General features: G+C 32.6%; 1 protein-coding gene across 1 annotated transcript in view; it reads left to right on the forward strand.

The window, feature by feature from the left end:
- The window catches only part of LOC139692131 (clavesin-1-like), a 55,406-nt gene extending 46,124 nt beyond the window's left edge, over nt 1-9,282 (forward strand). The window contains exons 3-8 of the mRNA XM_071590177.1: nt 170-329; nt 1,943-2,004; nt 3,440-3,633; nt 5,787-5,903; nt 7,569-7,662; nt 8,503-9,282. Of these exons, the coding sequence (XP_071446278.1) occupies nt 170-329; nt 1,943-2,004; nt 3,440-3,633; nt 5,787-5,903; nt 7,569-7,662; nt 8,503-8,708 (833 nt within the window). The 3' untranslated portion in view covers nt 8,709-9,282. The remainder of the gene's footprint in view (nt 1-169; nt 330-1,942; nt 2,005-3,439; nt 3,634-5,786; nt 5,904-7,568; nt 7,663-8,502) is intronic.
- The last annotated feature ends 4,617 nt before the right edge of the window (nt 9,283-13,899 follow it).

Here is a 13,899-nt window from a genome sequence, read left to right on the forward strand (position 1 = left end):
GCAAGATGACATCAAAGACTGATTGTTATACTGCCATTTGTGTAATTAGGATTTAGGGAAAATTTCTATTTATACCAAGAATTATACTTCACAGAACCCATTCATCATCCAGAGAATGCAACGTTCTGAATTTCATTTTGAACAGTTATATGTCTTTTTTCCTAATCAGATGCTCGATTTCTGCTACGCTTCCTCCGTTTCAAAAAGTTCAGTGTTCCAATGGCTCAGGAGGCACTTGAACGATATATCCTGCTGAGAAATGTTTATGCAACTGCATTTGAGAATCTGGATGCATTGGATCCAGTGGTTAATGCTCTAATCTCCAATGGGTAAGTGGCCAGAAAAAAAGATCTATTAAATAATGATGTTTTCCATTAGTCACTGCAAAATTTCCCTTAGTCACTTAAGGCTTACAATCGTTACATTCAATAGATTCAATTTCTTTGAATTATGATTCATCTAACACTTCTAGTTTTGCTCCATTTTGACGCCTGAAATTTCCTCAAATCCCTGCAGTTACTTTCATGCGGTAGACAGTCTCAAAAACTTTGTTTTGCATGGATGTCACATAAATCTTTTTCATGGAATTAAATGGACCAAAAATTGGAATTATTAAATATAACTGCTCATATCCACACAATATGCTAATTTGATTACAATTTCAATTATATATATTTCTCAATGCTATAATTTGTGACTGATTATTAGATACTAAGCTCATTAGCATCAGAGAACAGCGTCACTAAATCTTGGATAGGTTACATTGAAAAAATATTTATAAAACACTGGGTGAATAATGATATTAACCAAAAACTAATGATAATGTAAACATAGAACAAGCACTTATTGAAAATATTATTCATAAAATGTCAAATGTAATATACCAAATGGTTGGATACAAATTTCAACAGTGGATTTGGTCCATAAAATTACGGAACAAGTTCAAACCTCATTCCAGCTCTCCTTTTGTATCATTCCAAATTCATAAGGCCTTCTCCAAAAAACACTCTTTAGGTAATTAAAGTATAATTAATTATAAGGACAAATTCCACATGGGGTCACAATGTTTATATAAGGGTAAGAAATGGTACCTTCATGAATATGATAATGCTGCAAAAAGTACTCTGAATTTAGATACTAAGGTATTGTATTATCTTCAAAACTGTCATTCCCTTCACATATAAATGTTTGTTCACATTATGTATCAGTGAATCACCTATCATGAAATTAACCAACTTTCAACATATAAGTTAACAGTTCTTGAAAATGAATATTTTTTATTTCGGAACCATACATCATGGTGAGACATTAAAAAAAAGTGCATTAAGGGAAATTTTTTCTTCAAAAGACAGGGTTTAGTAATGACTTGCTAAATGTTAATATACTAAGTCATAAAATAAATTTTATGGGAAATATTAGCTAATTTATTTTTCTGTTAACTTTTGAATGTAACATTTATTTAATGATAAAAACAATGTAAAAATTGAAACAGTAGAGGTTAGTTTGTCAGACAAAAATTACCTAATAATAATACGAACAATTTTAAGTACCTACAAATGTGAGATAAAAGGAGAGAAAGCAAAAAGACATGAAATTCGACAAGGCTCTTATACCTTATTCAGAGAAATTTGACTGATTGTCAGCTTTCATGTTAATTCATTTTTCTATGAGAAATGAGCAAATTTTTTGGCACCAGTTTTCATGGGAAAAAATATTTTTGTTGAACTAACTTGAGGGCTGGGAAAAAGTTAATCACATGGTACATAACTTTATTAAATGAATTCTATTTTCAGTTTTATAACATTTGCCTGAGTTGACTTTTGCAATAAACTTTCCCAAGACTACACACAATCTCCAAATCATACCTTTTAATTATTGGCCAAACATTAAAAAATTAATATTAATTTCAATAGGTATGGGACTCTAAAATAATTTATTTCAGGTATGCCTTTGCATCCCATAAACGAGATAAAAAAGGACGTCGTGTTATATTCTACTTTCCTGGTAAGTCTGAAGTAAACTATATCTCACAATGATCAATATTTGTCATTATGCCAAGAAATAATTTTCTGTAATAAATAAACTATTTTATAGCCACTGGTAAGCGGTCAGATAAAATTTGAGTTTCTTAATAGCGCTTACATATTAATGATTTTTACAGTAAGTATTAAAAATGTTCATATTGACCACGTGGCTATCTTCATAAAAAATAGTCTTATCAAGATCAAATATATCTGAATAGAAATAGTCTTCAAGAAAGTCAAACCTCATTTTGAGGGTTGTATAAGAAAAAAAAATCCTAGCCTTCTTAAATAATATCTTCATAAACACAAAATTCATAAATTGAATGTTACCTTTGTAGGGAAATTTCAATTAAGACATCGCTCTCACTTGTCTTAAATTATGAGAATACATGTGAGTAATGGTTGTAAATTTAATTGTAACTTGCTGAGTAAACTTTAATTCATTCAATATGAATGTGGTTAAAAATTACCATTGAGTATCATATAAATGCTACCCAAATATTTTCCCAATTTATAATATGAACTTCAAGTGACAAAAATCAGAAAATTTCAAAAACAGTATCCCCCACAAAATTACAGTAAGTGCCCTATGGACTACCTAAGTTCCCCAGGAAAAATTCTACCCTCAAAATTTATCACTTTTATTACCTACATTAAAATAATTTTCTTTAATGGAGTAACTCATTCAAGAAATGCACACTGATCAATGAAATTAAGGCTTCATGGTATTCAGATACATGTAATTTTAATGATGAAAAACAATTAACAACCACATATTCTCCAGAAAAATGTGTGCATAGATGTTCCATTAAACTAAAATAAATTATTATTAAACTAAAAATTACTAATTAATAAGGTCTTAATATTTCTACTGGAAACCTTTGACATAAAAGAATATACAAAGTAACTGAAAATGTTCCTTAATATATAATAGAAAAATATACTTACTTTTAAATTAGGACTGAACATGCTAAACATCTTCAATGGCTCTCTGGGCATTAGTTATCCAAATTAAGTGATGGAATTTCATTCAATTACAGTTGTGGAGGTAGTAGCAAACTTATGTGTAGAAGTGTGTCTCAGCAGTATCAATTTAAATAGTAGGCTAGGTCAACATACTAAATCACACATGTAAAACACATAACAAAGGAACCCAATTAGTTGAAGTCACTTTCATTTTTAAATTATTTTCAGCAAGAGAGAGAAACTATTTTAATCACCTGGCACTCTTGAGAGTAGTCCAATAGAGAATGAAATGTCATATTATTAATTGATTAACATTTAAAAAGCAATATTTTTCCATACCATAAACATATTGCACAGTCTGGCAATCCCAAACTCAAATTGAAAATCAGACATGTTATGATTGACTAGGTGAGTTATTTCAAAAAATGTCCTCTTGTGCTCTTTACAAGGTAAATTTGATCCATACAAATACACAAATACCGATATGTGCCGTGTGCATGGAGTCATTTATGAGACACTGATGGAGGATGAGGAGAACCAGATAAGAGGATATGTGCACTTTGCCGATGGGAAAGGAGTTGGATTCCCTCACATGACCCTCTTCACACCAAGGGAGGCTGTGCGCATTGTCAAGAATGGAGAGGTGAGATATTGAAAGATTTGGCCTACCAAATGCATTGCTTAAATGTGGGGGCTTTATTGTGACGTTTCATTTTTGTACAGCAGCTTTTGAAATATTTAGTTAAGTTAGTAAACTAAAGAAGAACTATGACCTACCCAAAATAGCTTGTTCAGTCAATGAAATTTGCATTTTGCAAAAATTTATTTTAATTTTGTCTCCAGAAGATGAGCTTATTGAGGAAAAACCCTGAGAGAAGAGGGGATAACATTACTGATGCAAATGAATGACAGTAGTTTTCAGACAAGATTTTAACTACAGATACAAATCATTAAAATGTGAAACTTTGTCATCTGGAATGTTCATCTTCCCATTGTTTAATGATGTTCTATTTAGACATGAATTATAAATTGTTTATCAAATATCATAATGCTTAACATAAATGTATATTCATAAATATTTCAGTGCATGTTTCTAATAATAGTGCTTAAATAGATGCTTCTCTTACAAAAAAAAGCAACTAAACCCATTAATCAAATATTTGCCAAATCTGCTGAAACATTCAAAGACATCCCTTGATATTATCTGTCAAATTTTGATTTTCTATTTTTTTCTCGCTAAAACATGATGAGAAAGCCAGTTCAAAAAATATATAAGCGTTTATTGTCATCAAAGAATACCTAATACTATAAGCAAAAACAAAGCTAACTCTACTTGACTTAAAACTTGAGGCTTCACTTCATAGAAGTTGTGAATGTACATTGAAAACAATAACAATTTTAACCTTCTACGAAAATTTAATAGTGAAGGTGTTTCATGATTTTACCATCTCATCAGATATGGGATTGGTGCCATGCCTCCACTCTTTTGCTACCCAAAACTGACAAAGCCTTGCTGGTCCCCTCATCCATATATAGTAAGAGTAATGAAAAAAATACTAACTGGGCTCAGTTCCAGTTACTCTTCAAAATGTTTCATCAGTTCAAAGTATCAATCACATTTTCATAAAATAGTTCATAAACAGTTACACAACTTTTGGTACAATTTTAAAAGCAGTCTTAGGTGATGAGTGAACTATGAGAAGAAATGGATACACTCTATTTTATATAAAGTTACTATTTCAACAGTTTAATGCTTATAATGTTGATAACCAAAATTTTTGCAACCTCTGCTAAAGCTGCATATGACCCAGTAATAATTAATTCATACCTGATAATGCTGTAAATGGGGATGTGTTGTAACATTCAATTATTTTGTTATATCATATGATTTCCCTTTTTCCATTTATAATGCAGAGCACTTTTTATTTAGATTATATGATATGTATTAAAATTATAATGTCAACTTATTGACTGATTTAGCAGAGAGTAATTGGATTTTCTTTTTAAAATTAGACAAATAAAAAGGCAATAATAAATATTATCAGGATATAATAATAAAAAAACTTATCAGGAGAAACATACCACATTTTTTCAGGAGTATTCTTTTGTGCAGGCTGATTTTAGCCACATTCCTCATTTTTTATCAAAACATCAGTCAATTTCATATGGGAGTTTCCATGGGAGATCACTAAAAATAAATTTCTTGCAATTAAAATCATAAATAAACGACTCTATATTCATGCATCTGAATTGTGATCATTAAAATTCTTTGCAAATTCTAGCTATAAGATAATGATATTGTTTTTATGCATGATTTTTCATTATGTTGTCATCTATATCGTGTTACCTCCCCATTCCAATGGCATCCATCTTCTGATTAATCATAAAAATATTTAATTTGTTTATATGTCTGTCTGAAATACTGGTTTATTATCAGACATATTATTAGTGTTTGTTTCACTATATTTGACAGCAAGAGTTAATTTTTAAAAGTGAACATGAAATAAATCAAAATCACAATGCTACCATAATTAATGCATTTTTGTAGTTTTTTCAAAATCGCAACTCGTATGCTAGCAAATAACAGCATGATATCATAAGCTTGAAGTCCAGGGACTCTACTTTTGAGTTGATCATTATACATATATTTTTAACATGGTGAAAAATGGATATTTTTTACAGAAATGCTAAGTCTAATGGGTTAGCATAACTTAGCAGCAGCATTCATTCTATTATCAGTTTGATGTATTGCTAAGTGAATGATCAATACAGCTTATCTTTTCCATGTAATTCTAGAGAACCCTTCCTATGCGCCACAAAGAAGTCCATGGGCTACATGCTCATCCTTCCATAAAGTTTGCAGTTGACTTTGGAATGGCACTTATTTCTGAAAAGATCAGGCATCGAGTAAAGGTAAATATACCAATTTTTATACATTCTAAATTTTATTTGCACAACTTCTTCTGCTGACAGACACCCAACTCTTAAGAGACACCCAACTCTTAAGATGCTAACCATTTATTCAAGGAGTCCTTTTTCTTTTATCAAGCCCTTAATGTACATTTTGCTATCTATGTTGCTTTAATTTCATGCAGTAGAACTGAAGAATATGTTCTTTGACACAACTTTTTACTGATAAAATACATAAAACTTTATATCTCTGTTGCCCATATTGGGGTTGTGTTTGTGTCAATATTTGCATTTTTGTTGATTCTTCTCTAATCTTCTCCTGAAAAGGTAAGGTACACAACATAAATTATGACAGACAGTTTAAAAAGTCAAACTAAATCTAAGTACAACATATCTTTCCATAGATATCAGATATATCACACTCTTCAGTCTCATGTAATTCTAATTTAACCCATGGTCAAGCCAATAATGAAGGTGATTTTTATTGGACAAATGAGACAACGTACAGAAAAAAAACTTCAGTGGCTCTAAGTATCTGCTACCAATAACACCTACCACATAGATTAATGCTCCAATGATCTGCTTTATAAACATATTATTTGTGTCTTTATTTACATGTTTATCTTAAATGATTATTTCAATTGCAAATTATAAAACTAAATTTGTCAATATTTTCATCTATAACTACATCTTGAGTAAAATATTTTAGGCTGAAAAGAGTATATATCAACTTACACTTGAACTGTCATATTAATGAAGTCATGCAGTACATACAATGGTATTGAATTTTATCTATGAGATAATCTGTGAAATTTTAATCTAATGGCAAACTTCACTTTGGCATATTCCAGTCTGATATATTTTCTTATTTTACAAAGTTTAATTTCCTTACAAATATAACTGTAGTATTATAAAGTTAAAACTTGATATCCATAATATCAGTATAAATAAACTTAAGGAGTTCCACAAGCTACACAGCATCGAATATCTTGTGAGTTCAAAAATGGTTTGACATGTTCCAAAAAGGAACATGTCAAACCATTGAGGAATGTTACATAAATATTACAAAAGGGGAGGTACCATCTATGTCCTACCAAGAATGGTTTAAGAAACATTTTTTATTTTATTTTATAACTTGTGTCTAGACTTCATAAAGATAAATTTCTTTGAGGGCAGTCCACGGTATTTCAGTGATTTTGAAGTGACTCAATCTAACACTCAAAACCCTGTATAGGCGATTCCATGGCTCCACAAAAGGACAAAAAGTGGAGAGAAATTGTTTTCCCAATCTGAAATTTTCATCAAAATTCATAAGAGGTGTAGCCACTATGGGCCCCAAACAGCCACTTCAACTCTTTGAACCATTTCATTATTTATTGGAATTCATATTCCAAACAGAATCATGCCCGAGTTAATTTATCCCAATGAGGCCACATCTTCCATAATGAATATTCAACAATTACACTTTTTCTACTTTTTTAAATCATTTTTCAGTTATAATTTAAGAACTAGAGCTTGCTACCAAGCCATTTGTACAATAAACAATTACAATTAATGGATTGTTTGTAATATTATGTGCATTATAATGCATCACCTAACAACACTGCAATTTACATTATTTATTTTAATGAAAATCAGTGATCATGCAAAATTAATCACTTTCCCCAGATTTATACATCTATGGAAGAAGCCAAAGGCTGCATTGACCCAGAACTTCTCCCTAAAGAATATGGGGGTGTTATGCCCATGGATGAGATGATTGGTAAGTAAATATCTCATATGTGATTGAAGAGGTCATTTTGCTATAAAAAGAAAAATAGACATAATGCAATACAATAGCAGTTATTAACTCAGAAATGAAACAACATTGTATTATTTTAATATTTATATGAATAAGTTTAAAATGCATTTGACTATTACTGTCTGCACTGCCAATCACATTCTCAATATCTACCTATTAGATTTAAACAAAACAAACCAAAACCTTTAGCTTGTTTCTATCAGTGTCACTGACTATTTTTCTCAGTTACATTTTGTTTTGAGTGATCAGCAACATGTGCACCAAACTCTTAGCATACAAATATTCTTTTTTTTACATTGATAAATGCAAAAAGAGATAATTACTAAACTGTAAAGATGAAAACTCTGGGTAATGGTAAATTCTTAAATAGCAATTGTCAGTCTTATGTAAAATATTATTATAAAACATCAAGAGTTATGGATTAATTGGAACACAGTAATCAGTAAGGTATAACATCTTTTTTATAATTTCTATTTCATAATTCGTTTTTATTTTTGTGCTTAAAACTTAAATTTGACAAAAAATTACTCGAAAAACATTTAAAACTTAACTGTAAGACTAAGCAAATATTTTTAAACCTTACAGTGCAGAAGTACCCAAGTATCCATCGCTAGATTCAAACGAAAATTCCTTGTGAAAATAGCTCTATCTTTAAACATACTTTAGCTGATCATTTAATAGCCTGGTGCATTTCAATTTTGAAGTAGATTTCTCACTGTGATGGTTTACACAATGATTTAAAAATTATTAAATTCATTATCGAATTTTATTTACTAACTTAATATCTGACTCCAAAAACAGCTCTCTGGAAGAAGGAACTACTGGAAATGAGAAGCACTATTCTTTCTAATGACAAGATGAAAGTGCGACAGGAGCTATTCAGTGAAAGAGCAAGAGAAGGTGCAGTGTCAGCACTTAAAGCAGGTGGCCTGGAAGCCTCATGTGCTCTTGGTAGTGACTCAACCTTTGGCATCACTGGAAGTTTTAGGAAACTAGAAGTTGATTAACGGTAACACTTGGGGAAATTTTCCCAAATAAAGAGGAAATAATTTATTCAAGACTCTATACACAATGGTTGAATACTTCCCATTGTTACTGTTCATGAATGGAAATGTATCATGCAATGAAATATCTTCTTCTTTGAGAATGGCATCAATAATTTCATGAACCAAGTTTTTAGAAGTGGTTACTGTGAAAGTGTATTTTGCTAATATCATCATTAAAGAGCATATTTTAAACAAAATCAAATATGACATATGGAGTGTGTGTGAAAAGCATTTATTTCTCATGCCAATCAAATAATTGGAAAGTCGGAAATGATTAACAAATTTAATGTGTTCAATTAATTACTTTTGAATATATAACTCTCTCTGAAATGTTCAAAAACTGTGTTTAAAATTTTCTTTTAATGATATAAGTTATCATTTGTTATTACTATTAGTTTTAATTGCTTGAAAAATTGTAAAGTATTACGTACAAACTGATGCATCTTGATATTAAACTTTGTTCTGATGATATTTAGAAACTTTTTGTGATGTTATATCTTGCACTTAGAATTATTATTACAGGGTTATATGATAAATTGTTACTTACATGAGATAAAATAAATGCATACTTAATAAGAAAAAAGATTCACTAATCATTCATTAATTAAAGTTTTAGTGTCAACTGATTTTTGCAAGTGTTCAAGCCTATGAAGTTCATTCAAAATGCTGAAATGTAGACATGAGCACAAACAATAAGACATTAAATTCTCCCAATGATTTATACATCCATTTTAAAATTAGATCATTAATACATAATAAATTTGAATTCTTCATACCTACAAAGTGAGAGAGTGGGTTATATAATTAAAAAGCACATGTTACCTGTCTTTATCAAATAATTCATTCAACACTATTCAATTACAGTTTTTACCCACAAGCAATTTATACACCTACTGACTTATTGGACAACAATAATATTTTATGACATTGCACCAGACATTGTTTCTCGATTGTTTAATAATTACATATCAGACATAATACTGGCCATAAGCTACTCGTGCAATAAAAATATTTCAGTCCAATGTAATAAGGAAAAAACAGCACATCGTGGCAACAACCAATCTGAACTTACTATGATTCAATTTTTTGTTCCAATTGTCTGGAAGAGAATTTCCAATTATGCAACTTTCCTACACAGTCAAGCATATGTTCCAATGGCTTTTTTGGTCTAAATGATAGCGACTGCAAAAAACTATTCAGATGTGTTTGTAACAGGCTTTTGTATTTTCCACCAAAGGTGATGAGTTCTGCATAATATTAAAAGTTGAAGGTTGATAACTTCACCATTTCTATTAGTGATTAAATCTTAAAATTTTCTCACCTGAACCTTTGCTGCTCTGAGTGAAACGGCACCGTTAATGAAACGTTGCAGTCATCCTCAAAACTTTGACTAGGTCAAGAAAACTACTGTCTTGACCTAATCAAAGTTCCCCTGCCTGAAATAATACCCTAAGTCCACGGCTTTCGATGATATGCACAGGGAACGTCAAAAGAGTTAATAAAAAGAAAACTTTTTAATTCAATGTTTTCGTTCATAATTGAGGTCACCGATAGTACTCCGATACTCCTTCCGAGCGCATTAATGTACCATTTTGACGCCCCGATTTTCGTATCAATGCACGAAGCTCTCTAAACACGGCATTGCAGTAAACACATTCTTCGCATCAAGCGCTTCAGCCTATACTGTAGGCAAACCAATGGAACTTATATCACCCATGACATTTAATTTCAAGCTAAGAATACAGCATTAAACATTTTCATGAGAACTTATTTGAATAAAAATTTAATAGTCATTCTTCATTGAAGAGCCCTTGTAATTTGTAGAATACATGACTTATTATTGTCAAAATGCATCTGATTTTTGCGAAACAAAAATTTGACGCGAGAGAAACTTCACAAATGATTGAATCTAAGTAATCAATAGAGAATGTTAATGGAAACTTAAATTTATGACTTGTTAAAAACAAAGAAATAGGCAATTGGTCGCTTGCTACCTATGAGAATGAGAACCATTTAGTTTGTGGAATTCGCATCGCGAAATTGCATCCCATACATATGAAATGTTATTAAGTAAGTACCTAATGGAGCGAATAGCAGTGAAATTTCATTAGAGTAGTATCTTTCAACACCTACGGCATTTCGTGACCGCTCCACTGGCACGCACTTTTATCTCCTCTAAGTAAATTCAAGACCAGTGAAATTCAAATTGAAGTGTCGAAACCCCATTTGGTTGCTACTCGTATTATATTTGATGAAGCAATGGATATCATCGGGGAAGCTAATTTGCCAAAGATTTATGGGTTAGGCTTTGAAGATGGGATCAGAGTAGGAACATATTTTCGACATACCAGTTTTGAGCGGACAGCAAATTCCCTCCTTTTCGTACTCAAACGAACTTGGACCACTGTCGGTGCAAATGAAAATCACTCATCCAAATAAATATGCTGGATTTTCCATAAAGAAAGCGCATATATTTTTATCCACATAATCTGTTGTGCACGAGTTTAATGTTTTCGCTTTATGTGCAATATACGAGTATATTTGGTACAAGTTTCATTGACTTGACTCCAGTATTGCCTCAGCAGCAGCCACTTCAATTTGAATTGCATGTCCAGCTGTCTATGGCTATGACGGATGTAACACGCGGCAAAAAATACGCTGGATTAAAATTTTGTTTTCACCTATAAAAATCTTATAATGTTTTATATGATTTAATGCTTAAGAAGATGTTCAGAGGATTCTCGGAAATATCAACAACTTGATTGGGTGCCACCCATGCGTTATTAAAAGAATAATTTCGCATGACGTGTTTTATTTATTATTTATGTACCCTCCAAGCCACCGTTATGGTGTGTGGCAGGGGGTGAATACACGCTAGAATAATTTTGACCCGAGTATGACCTCACCGCGATCGGACAATTTTATTCTGATCCCTTATCGTTCGTGGAAAAAATTATATCCCGAATCTATCTGCCCTACACTCAATCTCTCTAATTTCATTGACATTATCTCTCCCACCACAGTACGATGGGAGAAACAATACATTTTCAACATCACCGTCAAAGCGACGTCCCTCCAACCTATGCCAGATTTTCAGGCTGAAATACAATCCTCGCTGCGTGAGTGACCCCCAGCCCTGCTGCTCCAATACCTTGGACACGCTACCAAGTCCATCATAACCACGCCCCACAAATCCAGCTCCTCCACGCTGCACGCCATCCAACTCGGCAACCAATCCAACTTCGTAAGGATCTCATTTACTAGCAACATATTCTAAATGAGGCGTAACCAGCGACAGATAATATTTCTCTTTGACCTTTTCATTACATTTACCCACTACTCTTCAAATAATTTCAAATTTTTTGTCAGCATGTCCACTTATTTCCCATATGTGTTTCACCTAGAATAGGTCGTGAGTGAGGGCAACGCCCAGGTATTTAATTGAGTCTACACATTCTATTTCGGTGTCCCAGATGCAGTAGGCGTTCCGGAGGGAAATGATCTTTTCCCAAAAATTTATTACTCCGCACTTATTTAAATTTAATTCTATTTGCCAAGTGGCGCACTAGCGTTGTATACCCTTCAGGTCATCTGATAAAGCTGCTGTGTCCTCAGGATCACAGTAAACCACTACATCATCGGCAAATAAACGTATCTTCCTAGTGACTACGGAGTCAATGTCGTTAACGTAAAGTAGGAATAAAAGAGGTCCGATAATACTTCTCTTGGGAACACCTGAAGTAACTTTTACTGCATTTGAGCTAGAACTAATAGAAGCTAGAAGTTGATGGGGTAATTGGGGCAGGTGATGGGAATGATGGAGGAAGAGGATCCCCAGGGCTACTCTCTCAACAAAAGTAGTCGAAGCGTCGCAAGATTTAATCGAAAAACAAGAAGATATCGACTGTTATCAGTAACCAGTCGGGGGTTTGTGGATAATTTCCAACCTGGACTGCCAAGGGATCCGTATTTCGTATGCATAACATAATGTAGAGCATTTGCTTTCGACGTTTTATTTCACACGATTAGTTTTAAAAATGGGGCTTCAGTATGAGAGGCGATTACGAGTCTCCATGCTCTATTCAACATGAATAAAACCTTAATTAGTGCGCAGCTCGTGTGATTTAATTGAAATAGAATAAACTCGATTAGAAATTTGCTGCTCACTGTTTAAATACACTTAGCCCCGAGCATTGGTTGTATAGATACGACCATGTTTTGGGAAAACTAAATCGCCGTTGCTTAGGAAGTTTCACGCGTTTAATGACATAAATTATCTTAGTTAATGAACAACAATTTTTTATTTCGCTTAATATTACAAAGGAGTTAATTAAAAAAAAAAATGTAAATGCTGCCTTAATTGTGTAGCACTGATAGGGGGAGGTGACCGACAGCTAAGGTCATTTACGCAGTTAGGGATGAATAGGAAAGGAAGGGTGGAGAGAAATCCGGCGTCGGCATTAGCCCATTCTTGTCAAAAGGCACCAAGGGGTCCGCAGTCCCATCCGATGGACGTCGTAATCACTCAAAGTACTCTCCACGAAGCACCTCAAGTAGGAATACACTGTAAAAAACCGCCGCCTCCGGCTTTCGAGCCCGAGCCCTCACGGTGGGAAGCCTGTATGTTAGCCACCGCACCATCCCGATCCCAATATGATATCGAATAAACATCGAGTGCTACCATTAAATTGAATATAATCAAATATTCACCAATATTTCAGCTATTACCCTTGTTTTAAATAAGGGGTATTTTATGTATTTTATAAAAATCACTCAAATTGCTAGAATTGATATGTAACTAATTTATTTTGTATGAACTTTGGGTATTTCGATGGCACTGAGTGCCGTTAATGTAAAGAAACTATTCACTGTGAAGTGAAATCTAAAAGTTGAAACCAAATATCTACAACTGAAGCCACCTCATAACTATCTTATACCTTGGGAAAACAATAGTGCCAATCCTTCTTATGGTATCTTTTAAAATTACTAGTCAATTGTTTCATCGATGTCGATTTTAACTGGTATTATTAAAACATATAACAGAAACACAGCAATTCCATAATTATTATACATTGAGGACCATGGTGTCACCACCATGTGGCATCATCAACCACCTGGTAATGCTACAGTGTTGAGACCATGGCGGTCAATA

The sequence above is a fragment of the Hetaerina americana genome, unplaced genomic scaffold (assembly GCF_022747635.1).
Source record: "Hetaerina americana unplaced genomic scaffold, ioHetAmer1.1.p SCAF_4, whole genome shotgun sequence".
Classification (NCBI taxonomy): Eukaryota; Metazoa; Arthropoda; class Insecta; order Odonata; family Calopterygidae; genus Hetaerina; species Hetaerina americana.